This window comes from Ascaphus truei, chromosome 3 (assembly GCF_040206685.1).
Source record: "Ascaphus truei isolate aAscTru1 chromosome 3, aAscTru1.hap1, whole genome shotgun sequence".
Lineage (NCBI taxonomy): Eukaryota > Metazoa > Chordata > Amphibia > Anura > Ascaphidae > Ascaphus > Ascaphus truei.
Window position 1 is genome coordinate 371,333,694 of NC_134485.1, and position 26,292 is coordinate 371,359,985.

The 26,292-nt window shown below is 43.3% G+C and overlaps 1 protein-coding gene across 1 annotated transcript in view; it reads right to left on the reverse strand.

The window, feature by feature from the left end:
• Positions 1-6,287: 6,287 nt before the first annotated feature.
• The window catches only part of PDX1 (pancreatic and duodenal homeobox 1), a 32,120-nt gene continuing 12,115 nt past the window's right edge, over positions 6,288-26,292 (reverse strand). Inside the window, exon 2 of the mRNA XM_075593441.1 lies at positions 6,288-7,242. Within this exon, the coding sequence (XP_075449556.1) occupies positions 6,830-7,242 (413 nt within the window). The 3' untranslated portion in view covers positions 6,288-6,829. The remainder of the gene's footprint in view (positions 7,243-26,292) is intronic.

Here is a 26,292-nt window from a genome sequence, read left to right on the forward strand (position 1 = left end):
CCCAAATTCAGTCAATTCGGACAGCACAAGGGAATCTCACGTCCAACCCTAAATTAATAGTAGAGGAATTCACATCATACTACGAGACCCTATATGATGGAGCGAAAGTGGTCCATAATAATATCACTCAGGCTAGCCTGAAGACATTCTTAAAAGAGGCCAAACTACCTAAATTGTCCAGAGAGGAGAGGGACGCACTACAGGCAGACTTCACTATAGAGGAGCTTCTGGAGGTAATGAAATCACTGAAAGCATCCAAAGCCCCCAGTCCAGATGGCTTCTCCAATCTATACTATAAAAATTCCGTAATCTGCTAGCTCCTCACCTGCTAAAGTTGTGTAACTCATTTATGGATGGTGCCCCCATCCCGGCTTCGATGCTCCAAGCGTCTATCTCTGTGATTCACAAACAGGGGAAAGACCCAGCGGACTGTAAAAGCTATAGACCCATCTCTCTGATTAATTCAGACACAATTTTTTTTTTCAAATTACTGGCTAATCGCCTTAACCAGGTGTTGCCGCGGTTGGTCCACCCCGATCAAGTAGGGTTTATCTGTGGGAGACAAGCATCAGATAACACTGGACGGATCATAGATTTGATAGATCTGGCACAAAAGAAACATATCCCATTGATGATGCTTAGTCTAGATGCAGAGAAAGCATTCAATAGAATCGACTGGCCCTACTTGAGGGAGACGCTTGGGGAGTTCGGCCTGGGGGAGGAGAATGTTGGAGGCTCTGTACCAGGGGCCGACGGCAAAGGTCAGGCACCAGGGCTTCCCGTCGGGGGAATTCCTGATTCAGAGCGGCACCAGACAAGGATGTCCTCTATCCCCCCTTCTTTTCGCCTTATGCATTGAGCCCCTCGCCGCACATATTCGCCTTAGCCCAAACATAACAGGCATCCAAATTGGGGAGCAGCCACATAAAGTGGCCCTGTACGCTGATGATGTGATACTAACAATATCACAGCCCCTCACCTCTCTGCCAAATGTCTTCAGTATATTAGGGGAGTTTAATGCAGTACCGGGTTCAAAATGAACCAGGCAAAGTCGGAAGCCTTGAATATAAATTTACCTAAAGTCACTGAAAAATTGATCACAGTGAATTTTAATTTTAAATGGCAAACCTCCTCCATTAAATACCTAGGGGTAAATATCACGAAGCAATTTGACACCCTCTATAAAGCAAATTATCCCAGACTAATACGGACTCTGAAGGAGGATCTCCGGAAGTGGGCAGGGTACAGCATATCCTGGATCGCAAGATTCAGACTCTCAAAATGAATCTCCTTCCCAGAATCCTGTACCTATTTCAGACCCTACCGATCCCTATAATTAGGGAAGACAACCTCCGGCTGCAGTCAGCAATGGTGAAATTCGTCTGGGGTAATAAAACCCCCCGCATTAAAACTAGCACACTGATTCGGCCCACAACAAGAGGAGGGTTAGCGGTACCTTGCTTGTTATCATATTTCAGAGCGGCTCAATTATCCCAAATTACCCAGTGGCACACTCATCCGAGACTAAAGCTATGGGTGGAACTGGAGGCGGACTGTTGCGTCTCAGTGGCGCTACAGGACCTAATATGGCTACCAGAAATATAGATTTGCCCTTACACGGCAGCACTCCTTGATGACCCCAATTTTGGGGAACACTTATTTCGCTCCGGGCCTGCACAGTAAAGACTTTATAATTTGGAAACAGAAAGACTACACTCGGCTATTACACCTGGTGACGAATTACAATAAAATCTTTTGAGCAAATTAGATCTGAAAAAGCAGTACCAAATTCAGAATTCTTTAGATACCTCCAGTTAAGAGCATTCTATTCTAAATTCCCAAATCGCACAGAGCGAACAGCTCTGCTCCAGAGGGACAGATACCAGTGGACTTATCTCTGGTATATACAGAGAGGTGGTTTCCCCAGCGACTGACGAAGACGTGGTGCTGAGTTACAGGGCCAGCTGGGAGAGGGACTTAGGAAAGACGTTAGAGGACGAGGACTGGAACCATATAGTTACAGCAGCATCTAAAAGTTCTATATGCAGCACATTAAAGGAGAATGCGTATAAAGTCCTAATGAGATGGTACCTGACCACACTACGATTATCTAAGTTTGTCAAAAATTACCCCCCATTGTGCCCCAAACAATGTGGGGAACAGGCAGACTTGCTGCACATGCTGTGGGGTTGCCCCAAGTTAATCCCAATATGGGAAGACATCAGGAATTGGCTCCAGAGAATTCTCGGTCGCACGGTCCCTTTGGACCCCTGGTTGTTTCTGCTGGCCAGACGCACCCAGGGGCTAAATAGATCGGCGCACAAATTAATTGCACATTTTGCAACCGCCCTGAGGTGCGAAATCGCAGCATTGTGGAAGCAGCCCGAAGTACCCAATATCATACAAATCAGGAATAGAATTTGGTATGTCTGTCGGATGGAGCAGTTAACGAGTTTGGTTAATGACACCGGCACAAATTTCCTAAAAGTTTGGACGCCTTGGTTGGACAAAATGGATATCCCAGGGGTCAGTGCCTCTAACATATTGCTTTAATAGTCATTGACGCATTCTCCTTTGATGGTGGGAGACACTAGATTGACGTATACAAACTAATCAAACGAGACAAGACGCTAGGCCAGACAGGTGGAAGGGCTGGATGGATAGCCTCAGCATAGTCACAGGGGCAGATGAAGGTCGGGACCCTCAGATTGATACCCCATCCCAGGGGCCACCAACATTGGGCTCTTCTTGTGACGCTCCAGAGAACCGAAAACATCTAGGGACTGCTACACTTTCCCTTCCCTCCTCCCCTCCTCTATGTTCCTTGTCTATGGTCTTGTTTGTCATTGCGTCTCCCCAGTAAGTCAGTTTTGGTTTATATATAAAAAACGAGTAGTCATGGTTACATATATGTATGACATTGGGTTGGCAGCTACTGTAATGAATGTACCATGCACTCAATAAAAACATTTTTGGTTGAAAAAGGCTGCCCCTTGCAGAGTCTATGGCTGACCCTCCTGTATGATCATTCAGTATATTACAATAAACTCTCATTATCTACGACCCGTGTTTTCTCTTATCTGCGTGCATTTGCCAGCAATGACAATACACACACAGATTCTCCGTGGATCAGAAGACTTTCCTCCTGTTGAGCCTGTTTTTCACTTACCCATGTGAGATAAATACTTACCTGTTTATCCATACAGTATATTCATTTTTTATGCAATGTTACACTATATACTTTAATTTTTTCCTTTTCGAGATGTGGAGTGTGTCTTGCGTCCTTGAATCTTCTCTCCATTTACCTACCTAAGCCTCAATTTTGCCATGGAAAATTATATGTTGCTCTATCAAGAGTCAGATCAATTGATTCGCTTAGTGTTGGGAAAAGAACCCAGAAATTGACAATTGTGTCTTTAGAGAAATCTTTAATTAAAATATTTGTTAAAAAAAAAATGCACGAATGTGTAATTAATGACACAAAGAGTTGCTAGATCGGCGTATGTTATGCCGGTTACAGATAGTTGTATTATAATTCCCAGTACTGTAGCGTTTCTTTTGTAACGCACTGAGTACACTATGGGCGCTATATAAATATATACGTACATACATAATAAATAAAATGACTCATATTATTCATGATTTTAATTCTAAAAATCTAGTAAAGTTGGCATGTACATGAAATGTAGGAAATAACTTTGTTAAGCACTGTATGCTGCGTGAGTATGGGGTAAGGCACGTTTAAGGGACCTGTCTGAGACGTGAGTGTGCTCTAAAGTGTTCTTTATGAACAATAGTTTTGATGCAGACAGTTGACCAGAGAAGTATATGTCGTCTCTGTCCTAGTGAGTTTTTGATGCTAGTGGAAGGAAAAAGTCCTTGCTCATTGATGCAGAATTTGATACATAAAAATGATATGTATCATGCAACTCCTTACACAACTCCTTGTTAGCACTTCCAAAATAAAAAAACATATACACAGGGACCAACATTGGATCAAAGTACAATTGCTAATCACCTTTTAATTATATTTAAACAAGGATTTCCTATTATTGAATCTATAGTATGCAATTAAACACCATCACACATGCTGCTGCTAAATAATGATTACTTAGATTAAACACAAAACTACCAGCTATATATACTGTATAAAACTCTAAGGATGTCTGCACATCCCTCTATGATAGGCTGAATGGCCTGTGACACACCCAGGGACAGCCAGTAAGGCTGAATATCCCTCCCCCTCTGTGATAGACCGATCAACTTATCACTCACCCAGGGACAGGCAATGAGACTGCACAACCCTCCCCACTGTGATAGACAGCGTGGCCTCTTACTTGCCCCGGGAAAGCTTCTAAGGATGTCTGCACATCCCTCTGTGAGAGGCTGAACAGCCTGTCACTCATCCAGAGACAGCCAGTGAGGCTGCACATCCCTCCCCCTCTGTGAATGGAATGGAGTGGTGTGTGCGAGGAAGGAGGGAGTGCAAAGAGAGGAGAGGCAGCAAGGTGAGTAGGAGGAGGAAACAGAGAGACAACAAGGAGATGAGGAAACAAATGAGATGAGTAGGGGGAGTGTTTTGTGCACAGAGGGAGTAGATACAGTAAGGCAGGGAGTGCAAACAGAGAGGAGGAGAGAGTGCAAGGAGGAGGAAGACATGATGGAGGAGGGAGAAAGGGAAAGGCAATGAGAATGGGAGAGGAGACAGAGACAGCAAGGAGAGGAGGAGACAGAGAGAGAGAAAGAGAGAGAGAGACAGCAAGGAGAGAAGGTGAAAGAGGAATGATGAGGAGGAGGGAATGGAGATCAGTGTGCACATGGGGCTGGAGGGAGTACAAAGAGAGGGGAGCAGAGGCAGCAATGTCAGTAGGAGGAAACAGAGAGACAGCAAGGAGAGGAGGAGACAGATTAGATGATTAGGAGGGTTGTGTAGTGTGCACAGTGAGGAGCACACACAGCAAGGCAGGGAGTGTAACGAGAGGAGAGAGTGCAAAGAGGAGAAGGGCATGATGGAGGAGAGAGTAAGATGGGGAAGAGGGTACAAGAGACAGCAAGGAATTGCAGAGAAGGGTGAAAATAAAGAGTAATGTTTATGTAATAACCTTTCAGTTCTCCTAGATCGGCGCATGCTACTCTGGGTACAGCTAGTACTAGTATATTATTATATAGTATAGACAGTATATACAGTATATACAATTCATACTGTACCATTTAGCATGCATATTTTTCAATATGCAATGATATTATGCAGGATTCCAAATCAATACTGGGGTTTGAGAAAAAAAACTAGTTTATAAATATTTTTATTGCAATTAACCAAGTTAAGTCTAACTTGGTCAAACTGAGATCCTTTACATGTATGTTACTGTTCATCATTATTAAGACTATCACAATACACATAATCATATAAAACCTTATTGAAATTGGAATTACAATTCTAAAAGGACTAATGGCACCAGTATACACAACATAGTAACACACAGATAAATGATCACAGAGGATCACAAAAAGCCCCCAATAACTGCACTCCAAATAGGTCACACTACCAATAATAGTGTCAACTCAATGAAAGCCAAAAAAAAAAAAAAAAGCCTAACCCATAAATGGGGTCAACCGCTAAGGTCACACTAGAGTGCATGAAAATAATAAAGTTTTATTAAATCAATAATTAAAACCTGACGAATGAACCATAAAAGTACATAAATAAAATCCCCATAAGTTGGATGGAGGCAAAAAAGTTAAGTAAAGTGTTATAATGCCTAAATAGCAAAAATCAACAATAGTGCTGTAATCAGGTATACAGCCACATGTAAGCTGTGCACAAGGCTGTGCAAACATAAGATCACGATGCAGAGCCTACGGCAGAAAAGAAATACTTGTGACCACCAGCAGAATCAGAACAGGCCATACAGCAAGGTAAGTATACGACCTGTAAGCATACAGTGTATGTATGCATGTGTACAGCTGCAGCCCAGGAAAGTAACTAGAGCAGACTTTGCCTCCAGACACCACTGCGTGATCGTCAACGTGCTGACGTCACGCTACCCCAACTACTTTACTTACCTTTCTTGCCTCCATCCAACGTATGGGGATTTTATTTATGTACTTTTATGGTTCATTCGTCGGGTTTTACTTATTGGTTTAATAAAACTTAATTATTTTCATGCACTCTAGTGTGACCTTAGCGGTTGACCCCATTTATGGGTTAGGCTTTTTTTTTTTTTGGCTTTCATTGAGTTGACACTATTATTGGTAGTGTGACCTATTTGGAGTGCAGTTATTGGGGGCTTTTTGTGATCCTCTGTGATCATTTATCTATGTGTTTCTGTGCCATTCCCTCCCCATGCACCAGGTAGCTTTCTCTGTTGTCTTTTACTGAGCGAGCGACGTGTTCATCTGTGTGTTATATACACAACATAGTGTAATATTACTTTCAGAACATATTTCTATCCCATTATATTAGTATGGTGGATGGAAATACAATTATTATTACATACAATCATCCAGTTTGCAAATTATTAACAACACAATAAAGAATTTCAATTGAAATCTTAGAAACAGGGGAAAACAACATTATACAACAAGGCTACACTTTACAATAATAGGCTAATAAACTTTCAATACTTTATTTATGCTTGTATCTGCATATTTGCACCTACAACAAAGGTTACTATATAAAGACATGGACTAAACTTAGATTTAATTGACAAATGGGCTCATTCCATTGCCTACATTGTATTTTCCATTTGGTCTACTGTGTCCAACACAAGTTCATCTCTATAATACTTCAGTTACTTTAAGAAGTGCTCCAGCATCTTCTTGGATTTGTCTATCGTTTATCTGCATGTCTCACAGAACCACTCGCTGGGATAACACTGGTCTGTGAAGGAGATGACGTTGGCAGAGGAGGTGAGAGCATTAAGTCCCTGGAGGTCTGTGTGGTTCCAAGACATTGAGGCTCATCCTTTATCACATCCCCCGAGGACACTACAGAGTCTTGTTCAGGGTCACTGCCTCTTCCTCTCTTTTTATCTTCTTCTTTTTTCCACTTCATTCTACGATTCTGGAACCAGATCTTTATGTGTCTCTCTGTCAAGTTTAGCATGACTGCCAACTCTACTCTTCTTGGTCTAGAGATGTATTTATTGAAGAGGAACTCCTTTTCCAACTCCAGGAGCTGAGCTCGAGTGTAAGCTGTTCTTGTTCTCTTGTTCTCTTCTTGTTCCATCATGTATGAGCCACCTACAAAGAGAGCAAATCACCATGAAGCAATGACTGGACACACCAGAATAGGATTCTGTTTACACTAAAGTATTATTATTAATAATATTAAATGTAATAATAACAAAAATACATAAACAAATATATTGTACAAGTACTTAATAATACTAATAATAATCAAATAAAAGGCTATATAGATAATAAAGACATGAATCAATTCAATATTGGGGTATTAGTGTGTAGGGTAAAATGTGTGTGTGTGTGTGTGTGTGTGTGTGTGTGTGTGTGTGTGTGTGTGTGTGTGTGTGTGTGTGTGTGTGTGTGTGTGTGTGTGTGTGTGTGTGTGTGTGTGTGTGTGTGTGTGTGTGTGTGTGTGTAACACCCTATGGGATTACCATAATTACCACCCAGGAATAGGGGTGAGTTAGCAAATGCTAAGCTCTTCCTTGGGTTGCCTGGGGAACCATGATGTCACAAGGAGTATATAGGAAGAGGAGAAGATTCTAGAAATTAGGTGATGAGAGGACCCTCAGTGTATATAGTTAAGAAGTATGTTCCTGACTGTATAGGATAGATCAGTCCCAATTTATTATGTTCTAGATAGGGATAGTGCCCCTTCAAGATAGGGTCCAAAGATATGTCACAGAGTCCCTATAAGGAGGGCCCCAGGTGCCATAGGATCAGCTCTACAGGCAGATCCACACATCTCAATTCCCATTCTGTCTAGAAGTGTCAGTTCAGAGACAGAAATTGGGTGTAGATCCCATAAATGTATTGAGTTGGTCAGGGTCCAAGAAAGGGGCTAACAGTGACTGAGTGTAACGGACGTTATGCAGAACGGGGATGGGTCCCTTAAGAGAAGTCAGTCAAGTGTCCGCAGCTCCCCAGTGTTTTAAGAGCGGGCACGGGGATGCAACTTATTAAGAGAACAGACTGCGCAATGAAACTGACAACAGTTAAGTCAATGTATACTATGAATGAATGAGAAGAACCCAGCACCAAGGGGGTCACAAATAAAGAGAGTTGTTTCTACTACAAAAGTTCCTGGCGCCCATCATTTCCATCTTTGCTACTTCATCGCCCAGCTGCACGAATCCAGCACCCTGAACAAGGTAATGTCTTATGAGTAGCCAATAATATATGCACTGATGTACTCTACCTAGGAGCCGGGCAGGTGAGGATACACATATATATGTGTGTTTGTGTGTGCGTATTTATATATATATATATATATATATATATATATATATATATATATATATATATATATATATTCAATTGTATAGTAGTTTGCACTCACAGTTTCCAATGGAGGCAGATGCTTATCCCATAAATGAAGTATAGGCATACAGTAACCAGGGATATCATGATGACAAAGAGACAGCACACCGCAGTATAAATCCAAAAACAACGTGTATTGTGAACACAGGGCAGCCGACGATTCGGTCCTCACAGAGGGACCTTCCTCAGGGCAATTTTTGGGGATTTATACTGCGGTGTGCTGTCTCTTTGTCATCATGATATCCCTGGTAACTAGACAGACAGACAGACAGACAAACAGATAGATAGATAGATAGATAGATAGATAGATAGATAGATAGATAGATCGATCGATCGATAGATAGATAGATAGATAGATAGATAGATAGATAGATAGATAGATAGATCAATTAATAATATTACTTGTGAGCACATTCACATCTTAGACAGGTCAGCAACCCTGCCTTTTGCCTTTTCCACCCACCATAACTTATCTAATGTATATATATATATATATATATATATATATATATATATATATATATATATGTAGATGTTAATTTACGCTTCGTTGTTTGAGACATGCCCAATAGCTTACATCTATTGTAGTATTCTGCAGCAACATTATCATTGAACCCTATGGGAACTCTGTATGCCTTTGTATCGGGGGGGAAGATGAGTCCGGATACACACATGCAATTTTAGATACTATAAAATAAACAAACCGATCGGTTCCTCTGGTGTATATAGCCACGAAGCACTTCACTGTCAGAGGCGGTAGCAACACAGCAAATTTGGCAAGAAAAGCGTTAAGAAAATTAGACTTATAATATTAGTGTCCTAGCTTGATACATTAATAATAGCAATATTTCTCACAATTATGTCACCTGGTTAAGACAAGTGCCTAGTGCACATTTGAATCATAAATAAAAAGACATTGGTGATGTGTATTTGACATTACTTGCACTGTGTGGCTTGGGGGTAGCTGAACCATTCAATATTAATTTGTTACTTCAAATAAAAGAAAAAAAGACTTCATTGCAAATATAAAAGTGCAGAATCACTTCTAAGATAAACCTAGTACAATTACCGTTAACCAGTGGGCAAACAAGGTTTCAAAGGCAAATGCGTATCAAAAAACACTTCTCTTGACTAAAGTTTTCCACTGCAAAACCGAGGCAAAACTTGTTAAAAAGGTTTGCACCAAACTTCTGAACAGAAAAAATACAATTTCTCACTATGGGATTCTTAGTTACATATAGTTACATAGTAGATGAGGTAGAAAAAAGATATGGGTCCATCAAGTTCAACCTATGCTAAATTTAGACAACAGATTCTTTATCCTATAACTATACTTACTTATTGATCCAGAAGAAGGCAAACAAAAAACCCCAGAGTCATATCATCCAAAGATATCTCATAAGGGGAAAAATAAATTCCTTCCTGTCTCCAGGAATTGGCAATCGGATTACTCACTGGATCAACATATTTCCCATTTATACTTATTTGGTATATCCCTGTATACCTTTCCTTTCTAAAAAGATACCCAAATTTTTTTTGAACAAATCTATTGTATCTGTCATCACAGTCTCCATGGGTAATGAATTTCATATGTTAACTGCCCTTATTGTAAAGAACCCTTTCTTTTTTGCTGGTAAAATCTAATTGCCTCCAACCTTAAGGGATGACACAGAGTCATTTGTTCTGTCTTTGGGATAAATAGTTATTTTGAAAGCTCCTTGTACTGTCCTAGAATATATTTGTATATAGTTATCATATCTCCTCTTTGACACCTCTTTTCTAATGTAAATAAATTTAATTTAGCTTGCCTCTCCTCATAAGTTAGATTGTCCATCCCCTTTATTCATTTGGTGGCTCTCTAATTCCAGAATGTCTTTTATAAGGATTGGTGCCCAAAATTGTATTGTATGGTGTGGTCTTACTAATGCTTTATAAAGGGGCATAATTATGTTTACGTCCCTTCCATCCATGGCCTGTTTAATGCAAGATAAGATCGTGTTTGCCTTTGACTTTGGGCATTATTGCTAAGCCTGCTATCTACAAGCACTCCTAAATCCTTCTCCATCAAGGATTCCCCCAATTTATCTCCATTTAATTTGTAAATTGCCTGTTTATTCTTGCTTCCCAAATGCATAACCTTACATTTATCTGTATTAAACCTCATCTGCTATGTACCTGTTCAAGTTTCCAGTCTCTCCAAATCCTTCTGGAGAGAAATTACATCCTGCTCTGATTCTACAACCTTACACAATTTAGTGTCATCGGCAAAGATGGAGACTTTGCTCTCTATCCCAACCTCAAGGTCATTAATAAACAAGTTAAAAAGCAGTGGTCCCAGTACCGAATCCTGAGGTACTCCACTCACGACTTTAGCCAAACCTGAAAAAGTTTGATTTATGACAACTCTCTGTTGTCTATCCTTCAACCAGTTTTCAATCCAGGTGCATATATTATTACTGAGTCCAATTTGCTTAATTTTGTACACCAACCTCTTGTGTTGAACCATATCATAGTTACATAGTTACATAGTTACATAGTAACTGAGGTTGAAAAAAGACATAGGTCCATCAAGTTCAACCTATGCTAAATTTAGACAACAGATACTTTATCCTATATTTATACTTACTTATTGATCCAGAGGAAGGCAAACAAAAAACCCGATTAAGGGGAAAAATTAATTCCTTCTTGACTCCAAGGATTGGCAATTGGATTAATCCCTGGATCAACATTCTTCCCATGTTTACTTATTTGGTATATCCCTGTATACCTTTCCCATATAAAAAGATGTCCAACCTTTTTTTGAACAAATCTATTGTATCTGCCATCACCGTCTCCATGGGTAATGAATTCCACATTTTAACTGCCCTTACTGTAAAGAACCCTTTCCTTTGTTGCTGATGAAATTTCCTTTCCTCCAACCTTAAGGGATGGCCCTGAGTCCTTAATACTGCCCGTTAGATGAATAGTTATTTTGTAAGCTCCTTGTATTGTCCCCGAATATATTTGTATAGTTCATATCCCCTCTTAGACGCCTCTTTTCTAATGTAAATAAATCTAATTTAGCTAGCCTCTCCTCATAAGTTAGATTGTCCATCCCATTTATTAATTTGGTGGCTCTTCTCTGCACTCTCTCTAGTTCCATAATGTCTTTTCTTAGGATTGGTGGCCAAAATTGTACTCCATATTCAAGGTGTGGTCTTACTAGTGCTTTGTAAAGTGGCATAATTATGTTTACTTCCCTTCCATCCATTGCCCGTTTGATGCAAGATAAGGTCTTGTTTGCCTTTGCAGCTACTTCATGACATTGGGCACTATTGCTAAGCCTGCAGTCTACAAGCACTCCTAAATCTTTCTCCATCAAGGATTCCCCCAATATATCTCCATTTAATTTGTAAGTCGCCTTTTTATTCTTGCATCCCAAATGCATAACCTTACATTTATCTGTATTAAACCTCATTTGCCATTTACCTGCCCACGTTTCCAGTCTCTCCAAGTCCTTCTGAAGAGAAATTACATCCTTCTCTGATTCTATTACCTTACACAATTTAGTATCATCAGCAAAGATGGAGACTTTGCTCTCGATCCCATCCTAAAGGTCATTAATAAACAAGTTAAAAAGCAGGCTCACGACTTTAGCCCAACCTGAAAAAGTTTAATTTATGACAACCCTCTGTTGTCTGTCCTTTAACCAGTTTTCAATCCAGGTGCATATATTATTACTGAGTCCAATTTTCTTTATTTTGTACACCAACCTCTTGTGTGAAACCGTATCAAAAGCCTTTGCAAAATCTAAGTAGACCACATCAACTGCATTACCCTGGTCTAAATTCCTACTTACCTCCTCAAAGAAACAAATAAGGTTAGTTTGGCAAGATCTATCCTTCATAAATCCATGCTGACTATTACTAATAATTTTGTTTTCCATTAGGTAATGTTACGCCGGTGCTGCCCGCAGACCAGACCCGTCCCTTATACTGAGGTGAGGGACGTATATGAGCACGCACCCGCAGCAAAAGGAGCACATCCGGAGTGTGGTGTTTTAGGCGTTGCCAGGCCAGGTGATGTAAGCTTTAGCAATACTTGCCGGTACCGGTAAAGAAGTGCCGTCATCGTTGCCGTTAGCCAAGGTCATGGATTGGAGAATTCCGGAAGGTCGGTGTCCAAACAGGGGTCGAGAGCCAGAGATAGACGTCCGCCAAGCCAAGTTGTAACCTGAGAGAATAAAGAGTGAGAGTGCCAGCGTAGTGATCCACAAGTGGAAACTATGTCGAGCAATGAGTGAGTGACAGGACAGGCAATATAAAGTGCGGCTGACCAATCAGAAGTGGAGGCAGACCTGGAGGAGTGCATGGAGCTATCTTGGATAGGTCCACTTGATTGGCAGGCAGGTGAGTACTTATATTTTGGCAGAACAGGCTGTTCGTATGCTGGGGGCGTGGTTTCACTGCTAGTGCAGTGAATTAAATATCTTCACTCGGCGCGCGCTGTTCATGGGACACATGGCAGCCGCATGGGAGAGGGAAGGCTTAGGAGCGGAGATGGACCGCCGGGGACGGCGGGGAACCTCCAGGACAGCAGAAGGTAAGCGGCGCCGGTGAGGGGCATGCACCACGGCAGCAGCCGGAGGCGACCGAGGTGAGGAGGGGCCGCGGGCACCGCGATCCCCGAATCCTCACAGTACCCCCCCCCCCCCTCAGGGTTGGCCTCAGGACGATCCTCCCATGGTTTGGATGGAAACTTCTTTCGGAAACGTTTGAGAAGTCCGGGTGCATGGATGTTTTAAGGGGTACCCACAACCTTTCCACAGGTCCAAAGCCCTTCCAATGGACCATGAAATGGACCTTACCTCTCGAAAGATGGGAATCTAGTAAACCTTGGACCTCGTACTCTTCATTGCCCTGTATGAACACTGGGTCAGGTTTAAGAGTGTGGTCCGGAAAGAGGGAACTGGAGATGAACGGTTTGAGAAGCGAAGTGTGAAAGACATTAGGGATTCTCATGTTTTGAGGTAATTGAAGTCGGAAGGACACCGGGTTTACCTGCTCCATGATAGGGAAAGGACCCAGGAACCTAGGTGCCAATTCGGGGGAAGGGGTCTTGAGATGGATATTCTTGGTAGATAACCAGACCTTGTCCCAAGGCTTGTAGTTGGGTGTATGTCGGCGATGACGATCAGCCTGGGTTTTAGAAGTCAGGGAGGCCTTTTGAAGTGCCGATTGAATTCTAGACCAAGATTCCTGCAGGAGAGAGATGTGTTCATCCACGGCTGGTACTCCAGAGGAGATATTCGAAATAAGAAGGCGAGCCGGGTGGAATCCGTAATTAATAAAGAAGGGCGTCTCACGTGTGGACTCGTTCCTGGAGGAATTAAAGGCATACTCAGCCCAAGGAAGTAATTCCGCCCAGTCATCCTGAGAGTCAGAGACGAAGCACCTTAAATATTTCTCGAGGGATTGATTAACCCTCTCGGTCTGCCCGTTAGTTTGAGGGTGATATCCTGAAGAAAAAGAAGAGGAGATGCCCATTCTTTTGGTGAAAGACCTCCAGAATCTGGAGATGAATTGAGAGCCCCGATCAGATACGATGGATGTAGGAATCCCATGGATCCGGAAAAATTCTTAGGAGAAAATATCGGCTAGTGCGGATGAGGAGGGTAATCCATTGAGAGGGATGAAATGTGCCATCTTGGAAAACCGGTCCATTACTACTATAATAGTGTTCATGCCATTCGACCTAGGCAACTCAACAATAAAGTCCATGGATATGTTTGACCAGGGGCGCTCCGGGATGGGTAAAGGTAGGAGAAGACCTTGGGGTTTCTGACGAGGAATCTTGTTACGTGCACATACCGGACAGGACCATGTGAATTCGAGAATGATTTTGGCCATATTAGGCCACCAGAAGGTGCGACGGATGAGATCCAAGGTTTTCTTGAATCCTGGATGTCCTGCCGAGCGAGCAGCATGTCCCCAATCAAGTATCTCAGGAACGAACTTGGGCTCTACGTACAAAGTGTCCTTTGGAACCTCAAAACCAGTCGGAAGATGTTTTTGAGATTTAATGATCTTCTCGAGATTCTTGAACGCCGCGACTGCTAGGATCCTTTGTTTAGGAAGGATGGACTCTGTGGTTTTTTCTGGTCTCTCTTCAGAAGAGTATTGTCTAGAGAGGGCATCAGCCTTGACGTTTTTGTGCCGGGAATGTATGATAAAATAAAATTAAACCTAGAGAAAAATAACGACCAGCAAGCTTGGCGGGGACCCAAGCGGCAGGCATTCTCGATGTAAAACAAGTTTTTATGGTCCATGAGAATCGTGAATGGCAGTTTAGATCCCTCCAGAAGATGCCTCCATTCTTGAAGAGCTAATTTGACAGTCAAAAGTTTCCTATTACCTACGTCATAATTTCTCACCGCTGGAGAAAACTTCTTAGAGAAAAAAACGCAAGGGTAAAGTTTGTCCTGGGAAGAAAATTTCTGGGATAAAAACGCGCCAGCCCCACAGTCCGAAGCGTCAACCTCTAGGGTGAATGGAAAATTAGTGTTTGGATGTCGGAGGATGGGAGCAGAGACGAAAGCTTGCTTTAATAATTTGAAAGCCGTGACTGCCTTGGGAGACCAAGATGAAGGATCTGCACCTTTTTGAGTCAGTGCCGTGATAGGAGCGATGATGGTGGAAAAATTGCGAATAAATTTCCAATAATAGTTAGAGAATCCTAAAAATCGCTGAATAGACTTGAGGGAATCGGGTTGCGGCTAATCCAGTACGGCTTTCAGTTCCTCGGGGTCCATGGCCAAGCCTCTGTTGGAGATAATGTCCCCAAGAAAGGAAGTGGTAGACTGGTGAAAAAGGCATTTCTCCATTTTTGCAAACAACCGGTTCTCTCGGAGACGAGAAAGCACAAACTTTGTGTGGATGATATGGTCCTGTAGATTCTTGGAAAAAATAAGGATGTCATCCAGATAGACGATTACGAAACAATTAAGGACATCCCGAAAGATGTCATTGATAAAGTCCTGAAAAACTGCTGGTGCATTGCACAAACCGAAGGGCATCACAAGGTATTCGTAGTGTCCGCTACGGGTGTTGAAAGCAGTGTTCCATTCGTCGCCCTCCCGGATGCGAATGAGATTGTACGCCCCACGAAGGTCAAGTTTGGTAAAGAGGTTGGCCACTTGAAGTCTATCAAACAGCTCAGAGATGAGTGGAAGTGGATAACGATTCTTTACCGTAATGTGGTTCAGGCCCCGGTAATCTATACACGGTCTGAGAGTCCCATCTTTCAACTTGACGAAGAAAAATCCAGCCCCCGCGGGAGTGTTGGAGTGACGTATAAAACCCTGTCTCAAATTCTCCCGAATATATTCATCCATGGCTTCTGTCTCGGGTAACGAGAGGGGGTAGGATTTGAACTTGGGCAAGGTGTACCAAGGTACCAGGTCAATCGGACAGTCGTATGGACGATGAGGGGGTAGGAGCTCAGATTGTGTCTTGCTAAAAACATCCAAAAAATCCACGTATGGGGAGGGTAATTCTCTCTTAGGATTGGATGTGTTAGCTAGTAATTGAGACGGACGTACCTTATATGAAGAAGATTCCTCAGAGTTATCCCTCCAGACAATGGGGTTGGAAGATACCCAATCGATCTGTGGATTGTGCTTCTGCAACCAGGGCAGGCCAAGAGTGACCGGTGTACCAGGAGCATGAATCACATCAAAGTCCAAGGTCTCCTTGTGGGAGTGAGAAGAAAGGGTGATGGGACCGTTCTCCAAGGAGATATATGCCGGGGTGAGCGGTCGATTATCAATCCCGACCAAGGCAACGGGAACTTCTTCTTAGAGACAGGAATCTGATTCTGTTCGGAGAAGGTCTGGTCCACAAAGTTCCCTCCTGCGCCGGAATCAATTAATGCTGCTGTGGAGGTGCGGAAAGTAGGACCAGAAAGAGAAACGGGAATGGTCAATTTTTTAGGGAGTTCCCTCCTGGATAGGGGACGAGAAGATTTAGCACCCAGGGAGAGACCCTTCGTACTCACTGGGTTTGGTCGTTTCCCGGAGATGGTGGACAGTCACGGGTCCACTGCTCAGAAGATCCGCAGTGATAACACGACTCTCCGGTTGGGCGAAGTTGTCGTAAGGGTACCTGAGGACTCTGGACTCCAAGTTGCATCGGCTCTGGGGCTTCCAGCGCAGGCAGCTGGGAGAAGACGGGTCTCGAGGTAGTAGAGAACCTGGAGAAAGGAGCATGGAAAGGCGTAGACCGGGGTTGCTGACGCTGAGCGCGGCGTACCTGAAGACGCTGGTCCATACGAATGGCCAGGGTGATGAGGTCCTCCAGAAGTCCTGGCCTGGGTTGAGAAGCAAGTTCATCCTTCAGAGAATCCGATAGGCCTTTCCAGAAGACGGAGACTAAGGCCTCCTGACCCCAACGAGTCTCAGCTGCTATGGTCCTGAATTCCAAGGCGTATTGGGCCACAGGCCGACGTCCCTGTGAAAGCTGCAGCAGGGAATCAGAAGCAGTTTCTAGTCATGCGGGGGTATCGAAGACCTGTCAAAAGTCTCGTCTGAAGGCTGCGTAAACTCGGGTAATATCGGGGCGCAGTTCCCAGATCGGGGAGACCCATGCCAGTGCATTACCTGTGAGCAGACTGTAGACATAAGCCACATTTTTCCGACCAGTGAAATACAGCTGCGGAGCCATCTCAAACTGGATCTCGCATTAATTGAGAAAGCCACGACAAGCGTGGGGATCCCCCGCGTACGGCTTCGGAGCCGGAATCTTCGGACCTGGGGATGAAGTGGATATCGGATCTGACTGCGCCGGGGGTGCAGCCGCAGGTGGTGCCTGAAGAGAAAGGTCCTGTACCTGTTGGGAGAGGAGAGCCACTTGATCCGTTACGGCCTGAATTTGTTGGTACATGGCCGTCATCATAGAGTCCTCGCCTGTCTGGTCTGCGTCTTGTGGGCTCGACATAATGTTACGCCGGTGCTGCCCGCAGACCAGACCCGTCCCTTATACTGAGGTGAGGGACATATATGAGCACGCACCCACAGCAAAAGGAGCGTGTCCGGAGTGTGGTGTTTTAGGCGTTGCCAGGCGAAGTGGTGTAAGCTATAGCAATACTTGCCGGAACCGGTAAAGAAGTGCCGTCATCGTTGCCGTTGGCCAAGGTCAGGGATTGGAGAATTCCGGAAGGTCGGTGTCCAAGCAGGGGTCGAGAGCCAGAGATAGACGTCCGCCAAGCCAAGTCATAACCTGAGAGAATAAAGAGTGAGAGTGCCAGCGTAGTGATCCACAAGTGGAAACTATGTCGAGCAATGAGTGAGTGACTGGACAGGCAATTTAAAGTGCGGCTGACCAATCAGAAGTGGAGGCAGAACTGGAGGAGTGCGTGGAGCTATCTTGGATAGGTCCACTTGATTGGCAGGCAGGTGAGTACTTTTATTTTGGCAGAACAGGCTGTTCGTATGCTGGGGGCGTGGTTTCACTGCTAGTGCAGTGAATAAATTATCTTCACCCGGCGCGCGCTGTCCATGCGCGCGCCTGGGACACATGGCAGCCGCATGGGAGAGGGAAGGCTTAGGAGCGGAGACGGACCGCCGGGGATGGCGGGGAACCTCCAGGACAGCAGAAGGTAAGTGGTGCCGGCGAGGGGCATGCACCACGGCAGCAGCAGGAGGCGACCGAGGTGAGGAGGGGCCGGGCCGCGGGCGCCGCGATCCCCGAATCCTCACAGGTATTCCTGAATATTATCCCGTATTAAACCTTCAAGTAGTTTCCCTACTATTGAAGTCAGGCTTACAGGTCTGTAATTTCCCAGTTGTGATCTAGCTCCCTTTTTAAATATAGGCACCACATCTGCTTTACGCCAATCTTTTGGTACTGAGCCTGTGGAAATGGAGTCCTTGAATATTAAATATAATGGTTTGGCTATTACTGATTTTAACTCCTTGAGAACTCTTGGATGTATGACATCGGGGCCAGGTGCCTTATTTACTTTAATTTTTTCAAGTCGCTTATGAACTTCTTCCTCAGTTAACCAATTGTTCATTAATATGGAGGTTGTGGCTTCCTCCTGCGGAACTACTATTGAACTTGATTCTTCCCTGGTAAACACAGAGGCAAATAATTTGTTTAATACCTCAGCTTTTTCCTTATCTCCAATAATCTGCCTACCCATTTCACACTGAAAGGGTCCTATATTTTCTTTTCCCATTTTTTTGTTATTATGGTACTTAAAGAACTTTTTAGGGTTGACCTTACTTTCTATTGCAATCCTTTTTTCATTATCCATTTTTGCTAATTTGGTTGCCCTTTTGCAATTTTTGTTACATTCCTTATAATTCTGATACGATGTCTCTGTCCCTTTTGACTTAAAGAATCTAAACGCCTAACTCTTCTTGTCCATTTCCTCCCCTACCTGTTTATTTAGCCACATTGGTTTTGACTTATTTTTTTTATACTTATTACCCAAGGGTATACACTGATAAGTGTGCTTTTCTAACAATGTTTTAAAGACTGCCCATTTATTTTCTATATTTTTCCCTGCAAAAACATCATCCCATTGTATTACTACTAGATTAGACCTCAGTTTATTAAAATCTTCCTTTCTGAAGTTTAAGGTCTTTGCTGAACCCAAGAAATCTATTTTTTGATAATTTATTTCAAATGAGACCATGTTATGATCACTGTTATCCAAATGTTCCAGGACTTGAATATGTGTTATTACTTCTACATTGTTTGATATGACCAAATCCAGTATTGCCCCTCTCCTGGTTGGTTCCTCAATAATTTGGGTCATATAATTGTCTTTAAGCACCCCCAAAAACCTGTTTCCTTTTGTTGTAATGCTAATCTCATTGCCCCAGTCTATGTCTGGATAATTAAAATCCCCCATTATGCAAACATGACCCAGTTTTGATGCATTTTCCATTTGCAAAAGTATTTTAGCTTCCTCAATCTCACAGATATTTGGTGGTTTATAGCATATTCCCACAAACATTTTCTTAATACTTTTACCTCCACTGCTAATTTCTATCCACAAAGTCTCTACATTTTCATCATTCCCTTCATAAACATCATCCCTTATAATAGGTTTTAGATCAGGTTTAATATATAAACATACTCCACCTCCCCTTCTATTTGTTTGATCCTTCCAAAAAAGGGAATAACCCTCTAAATTAACTGTCCAGTCATGAGTTTCATCCCACCATGTTTCAGTAATGTCTATGATATCATACTGCTCCCTTGCAGCTATTAATTCAAGCTCCCCCATTTTATCTGTCAGGCTTCTTGCATTAGCAAGCATGCATTTAAGTTTTTTTTCAGCCTGTACTATTATCTTATTTGCTCCTTCCTTTCTGCGCCCACTTGGTTTAGTTTTAAGAAGTTTTCTAGTATTATCTGTATTTACTATGGGTGTCTCACTGTTTGTCAAACTCGCACTTGCCCCCATTCTACCTCCATACCACCCTGTATCCTCCTCTATTCCATTTAGTTCATTATCTGTTTAATTCCCCTCCCCTCTCCATCCTAGTTTAAAATCCCCTCCAACCTTTTTAGCATTCTCCCCCCTAGCACAGAAGATCCCTCTTCATTGAGGTGCAATCCGTCCCTAGAATATAGATGGCACCTCACAGAAAAGGAGTCCCAGTGCTCTAAAAACTCAAACCCCTCCTTCCTGCACCACTTTCTTAGCCATGCATTAACCTCCTTGATCTCTGACTGTCTCCCTGCGGTAGCGCATGGCACTGGTAGTATTTCAGAATAGACTACCTTGGAGGTCCTTGCCTTAAGCTTTTGGCCTAGATCCCTGTAATCATTTTTTAGGACCTTCCATCTTTCTCTAACTTTGTCATTAGTGCCAACGTGTACCAAGACCACCGAGTCAATCCCAGAACCTCCCCCCCCCCCCAACAATCTGTCTTCCCGATCCGCAATGTGCAAAAGCCTTTGCAAAATCTAAGTAGACCACATCAACTGCATTAACCTGGTCTAAATTCCTACTTACCTCCTCAAAGAAACAAATAAGGTTAGTTTGTCATGATTCATTATCTTTGATAAATCTGGTGCTGTTTTTTTAATCTAGTTTTATTCCAGTTTAGCATCCACAAGACTGAGATTTGCTTAATAGATAACCTTATTTTCCCTTTTTTTCCATTTTGCATATTGGAATTATTTTGAAATGGGTTACATGGAGAAATTGCAGGTGCTAGAGAGGAATAACACAATGCATATTTTATAATGGGATGTATTCAAGAATGAATATCAGAAACAAAATATTATTCTTTTCTCCAGCACAAACAAGTACATAAAATATTCATTCATTCATTCAATCATTCATTCATTCATTCATTCAATCATTCATTCATTCATTCAATCATTCATTCATTATTACTTTCAAATGAAATTGTACCGGGTTTCTGGCTCACGTGAAATGTAATTAGGTAATGGTGCATTCCTGCTTAGGACCTAAATGACTAAATGGCAGTGACATGTTTATGGGGCTAAATCAAGGTGATTAGAGTCATTTGATAAAAATCAGACACTTATGAGCAGAACTATTTTTTTGGTGGGGGGTGACTAAGGGTGACTTAGGGTGACTAAGGGTCTAAACTTTTTTTTTTGTTGCACCTTTATTTAGGGACGATCAATAAACTCTATAAAGTGAGAATTACATTCTTAATTTGGGGCTGTAATACTAACTAGAAAGGGGAAACCACCTTTTTTTCTGATGTATTCCTTTGTTTAAAACTGAATTCTTGATTGTATTTTTATTTTTTTTCTTAGGTCTCCCAAACAAAAATACCACTGCATATAAGTATTTTTACTTCAGTTTAGTGCTAGTTTGTAAACATGATAAACTAATACATAGGAAGGGTCTGGTCTCCTCTGGCAATTCTCCTTTATCTGATTTCACTGTGTGCGGAAAAGGAGTTTTCTCAGGCAAAGCCTTCCTTTCTCCACTCTCTTTATCTTTGTTGGCCAGCTAACAAGGACAATGTGGGATAAAGGTTGAACTAACACTATATTAACAAACACTCCGCCCATTCAGTGACCCCAATGAAAAGGAAAATATTCCTAATTTTCAAAGAAGACCCTTTAAACAACATGAGCAGTGTGTACTGTTTCCTAATATGTGGCTGCAAAAATATATCTGAACTATAAATTGCTCTTATTTGTTGTTGCGTTGGGTAAGGATCGTAAAAATTTAAAGGAACCCCCCACTCGGGTTCAATTGCATACAATTACAAAGCTACTACAGCGGAGGGGTGCAGCAGAGCACACATGCTAGTCTTAAAAAGGACACAGAGACCTTGCGCTAAGAAAAAAAAAACAGCTACCGCTCAACCAATGTGCTGGATTTTTAACATGTGTACAGTGCCTTTAGTTTTTAAATTAGTATATAATCCCCTTTGTACTAAGATAAAGTCTTTTTCTTTAAAGGTGCTGCCTCACTTATGTTTGTATGGGGTAGATCCTCAGAAGATCGCTATTTTTTTTTAACGTTCTGTTAATGTCAATTTAATGTATCGATATCTGCAACCCGTATCCCCAAATATGCTTAGCGCAAGGATGTCCTGGCCTTTTCCATAAGAGTAACTGATCGATACATTTGAATGGGCATTAATCTTACTTATATGCAAATTATATGATAATGAGCAGTTTACCTAACAGCGGAGATCCTCAGTAACGGAGGTTACTGTTAATAACATGATGATAATGCTACAAGATATAGCACCTTCCAAAAGCTGCCCTTACTCACATCCAGACCCTTATTATCATGGCTTGACAAATGCATTTGCCCGCTCACTGGTGGCGAGTTGATTTTAGCATTTAACGAGTTGGCGGGAGAAGAGGAGGACTGAAGATCAAGGGAGCGGAGCGGCATCGGAGGAAGACTGCTGGTGGGGGGAGAAGAGGACCGAGGACCACCATGTGAGTGGAGGTGGTCTATCAGTGGTGTTACACGGCGTCTTCCTCTGGTGCCGCTCCACTCCCTTGGTCTTCAGTCCTCCTCTTCTCCCGCCGGCCGCCCACTGTCTTTCTCCTCTGCTGCAGTGCTCCACCGAAGCCTGTTAAGTGAGAATGAGAGCAAGAGGGATGGGGGAGAGCAGGAGGGGGTGAGAGAGGAAGAGGAGAAGGAGGGATAAGAGAGGAGAAGGAGGGGGGGTGAGAGAGTGAGTGTATGCTCAGTTGTACAGTGTGATTTAAAAAAATATATATTGTTTTGTTTGGGGGCGGGGGGGACAGTCCCTTTTTTGTCTGGCGAGTAGCGTTTTTTATAATTTGTTGAGCCCTGCTGATCATTATTGAGTTATTTCTGGGAATTGCCTAAAAGCAATGTAATGAGTAAAGGACTTGGGACTTAACCCTTTCATTACAAAAATGTACATGTGTCATACAAATATACATATTATGGATCATATGAATGTCTGAAAAACATCATAAACTATATTATGATTTTTGGTGATTAAAGTGATATGTTTGTGTGAATTAATATGGTACATAATGCAATAATGACTGTATAAAGTATGGATATACAATAATGTATATCCATACATACCACAACCAGGGGCGTAGCTATAGCCCGGGCAGCCTGGGGGCCCAAGCTCTTGGGGGGTCTGCTCTCCCCCCCCCCCTTGTCGGTGGCCCATCTGTCTCTCTTCAGATATAGACAGGCTTGGGCATGTAGGAGGAGAGCCGAGGATGCCGGCTGCGGGGGAGGAGGCGAACAGGGCTGCTTAACCACTTCTGGCAGCAGGTGGCACTGCAGAGCTTGCCATAGCTGCTCCTCTCTACATCTCCCAGTTCCTTGTGTGTGTTGGTAAGTTCCTTGTGTGTGTTGGTAAGTGTGTGTGTGTGTGTCTATATTGGTAAGTGTATGTGTTTGTGTTGGTAAGTGTGTGTGTGTGTGTGTGTGTGTGTGTGTGTGTGTATGTGTGTCTGTGTTGGTAAGTGCGTGTGTGTGTGCGTCTGTGTGTGTGTGTGTGTGTCTGTCTGTGTTGGTAAGGGTATGTGTGTACGTCTAGGTTGGTAAGTGTGTGTGTGTCTGTGTTGTAAATGTGTGTATTTTTAATGCATATATGTGTTTCATACATTATGTGTATATATATGTTGTACATTTAGTGTTTTTATGTTGAATATAAATGTGTATTTGTATATGGTGTGTGTGTGTGTGTGTGTGTGTGTGTTTGTGTGTGTATATGGGAGAATGTGTGTGTGTGTGTGTGTGTGTGTGTGTGTGTGTGTGTGTGTGTGTGTGTGTGTGTGTGTGTGTGTGTGTGTGTGTGTGTGTGTGTGTGTGTGTGTGTGTGTGTGTGTGTGTTACACTAATGTTGCATGTTTGGTTTGTGTGTATATGGTGTAGTGGTTGTGTGCATGGAATAGGGAAGAGAGAGGATGGAGGGGGAAGGGAGGAGAGAGGATGGGGGGAGTGGGGGAGAAGAGGATGGCATGGAAGGGAGAAAAGGATGTGGGGGGAGGGGAGGATGGGGAAGGGAGAGAGTGAGAATGGGGGCAGAGGTAGGAAAGCAAAAAAAAAAAGGGGATGGGGGCACATGTGTCCCGGTTTTTGTAAATTTTAAAATAAAATCTGGTCACCCTAAGGAGGGAGATCTGATGATGATGAGGAGGAGGAGGAGGAAAGATGATGAGATTAGATGGGGATTAGAGATAATGAGGGGGGATGATGATGATGATGATGATGATGATGAGGATGATGATGATGATGATGATGATGATGATGATGATGATGATGATGATGATGATGATGATGATGATGGAGACGGAGGAGGGGGGAGAGAGGAGGAGGAGGAGGAGGGGGAGAAATGAGGAGGAGGGGAATGAGGAGGAGGGGAGTGAGGAGGAGGAGGGGGAGAGAAGCAGGAGTGGGAGAGATGATGAGGAAGAGGGGGAGAAATGAGCAGGAGGAGGAAGGGAAATGAAGAGGAGGAGGAGGGGAAATGAGGAGGAGGAGGGGAGATGAGGACGGGGAGAGAGGAGATGAGGAGGGGGAGGGTGAGAGATGATGATGATGAGGAGGAGGAGGCGAGATGATGATGATGGGGAGGGGGAGAGATGATGATGACGAAGAGGGATGGGGAGTGATGAGGAAGGATGACGAGATAGAGGATGGGGGGAGTGGGAAAAAATTGCAGTCAGTATTAATATTAATGGGGCCCTGAATTTTTTTGTCTTCAGATATAGACAGGCTTGGGCATGTAGGAGGAGAGCCGAGGATGCCGGCTGCGGGGGAGGAGGCGAACAGGGCTGCTTAACCACTTCTGGCAGCAGGTGGCACTGCAGAGCTTGCCATAGCTGCTCCTCTCTACATCTCCCAGTTCCTTGTGTGTGTTGGTAAGTTCCTTGTGTGTGTTGGTAAGTGTGTGTGTGTGTCTATATTGGTAAGTGTATGTGTTTGTGTTGGTAAGTGTGTGTGTGTGTGTGTGTATGTGTGTCTGTGTTGGTAAGTGCGTGTGTGTGTGCGTCTGTGTGTGTGTGTGTGTGTGTGTGTCTGTCTGTGTTGGTAAGGGTATGTGTGTACTTCTAGGTTGGTAAGTGTGTGTGTGTCTGTGTTGTAAATGTGTGTATTTTTAATGCATATATGTGTTTCATACATTGTGTATATATATGTTGTACATTTAGTGTTTTTATGTTGAATATAAATGTGTATTTGTATATGGTGTGTGTGTGTGTGTGTGTTTGTGTGTGTATATGGGAGAATGTGTGTGTGTGTGTGTGTGTGTGTGTGTGTGTGTGTGTGTGTGTGTGTGTGTGTGTGTGTGTGTGTGTGTGTGTGTGTGTGTGTGTGTGTGTGTGTGTGTGTGTGTGTGTGTGTTACACTAATGTTGCATGTTTGGTTTGTGTGTATATGGTGTAGTGGTTGTGTGCATGGAATAGGGAAGAGAGAGGATGGAGGGGAAGGGAGGAGAGAGGATGGGGGGAGTGGGGGAGAAGAGGATGGCATGGAAGGGAGAAAAGGATGTGGGGGGGAGGGGTGGATGGGGAAGGGAGAGAGTGAGAATGGGGGCAGAGGTAGGAAAGCAAAAAAAAAAGGGGATGGGGGCACATGTGTCCCGGTTTTTGTAAATTTTAAAATAAAATCTGGTCACCCTAAGGAGGGAGATCTGATGATGAGGAGGAGGAGGAGGAGGAGGAGGAGGAGGAGGAAAGATGATGAGATTAGATGGGGATTAGAGATAATGAGGGGGGATGATGATGATGATGATGATGATGATGATGATGATGATGATGATGATGATGATGATGATGATGATGATGATGATGATGATGGAGACGGAGGAGGGGGGAGAGAGGAGGAGAGAGGAGGAGGAGGAGGGGGAGAAATGAGGAGGAGGGGAGTGAGGAGGAGGGGAGTGAGGAGGAGGAGGGGGAGAGAAGCAGGAGTGGGAGAGATGATGAGGAAGAGGGGGAGAAATGAGCAAGGGGAGAAATGAGCAGGAGGAGGAAGGGAAATGAAGAGGAGGAGGAGGGGAAATGAGGAGGAGGAGGGGAGATGAGGACGGGGAGAGAGGAGATGAGGAGGGGGAGGGTGAGAGATGATGATGATGAGGAGGAGGAGGCGAGATGATGATGATGGGGAGGGGGAGAGATGATGACGAAGAGGGATGGGGAGTGATGAGGAAGGATGACAAGATAGAGGATGGGGGGAGTGAGAAAAAATTGCAGTCAGTATTAATATTAATGGGGCCCTGAATTTTTTCTTTCCTGGGGACCCGCGAATGGTTAGCTATGTCACTGACCTCAACACTATTAATTCATATTAATT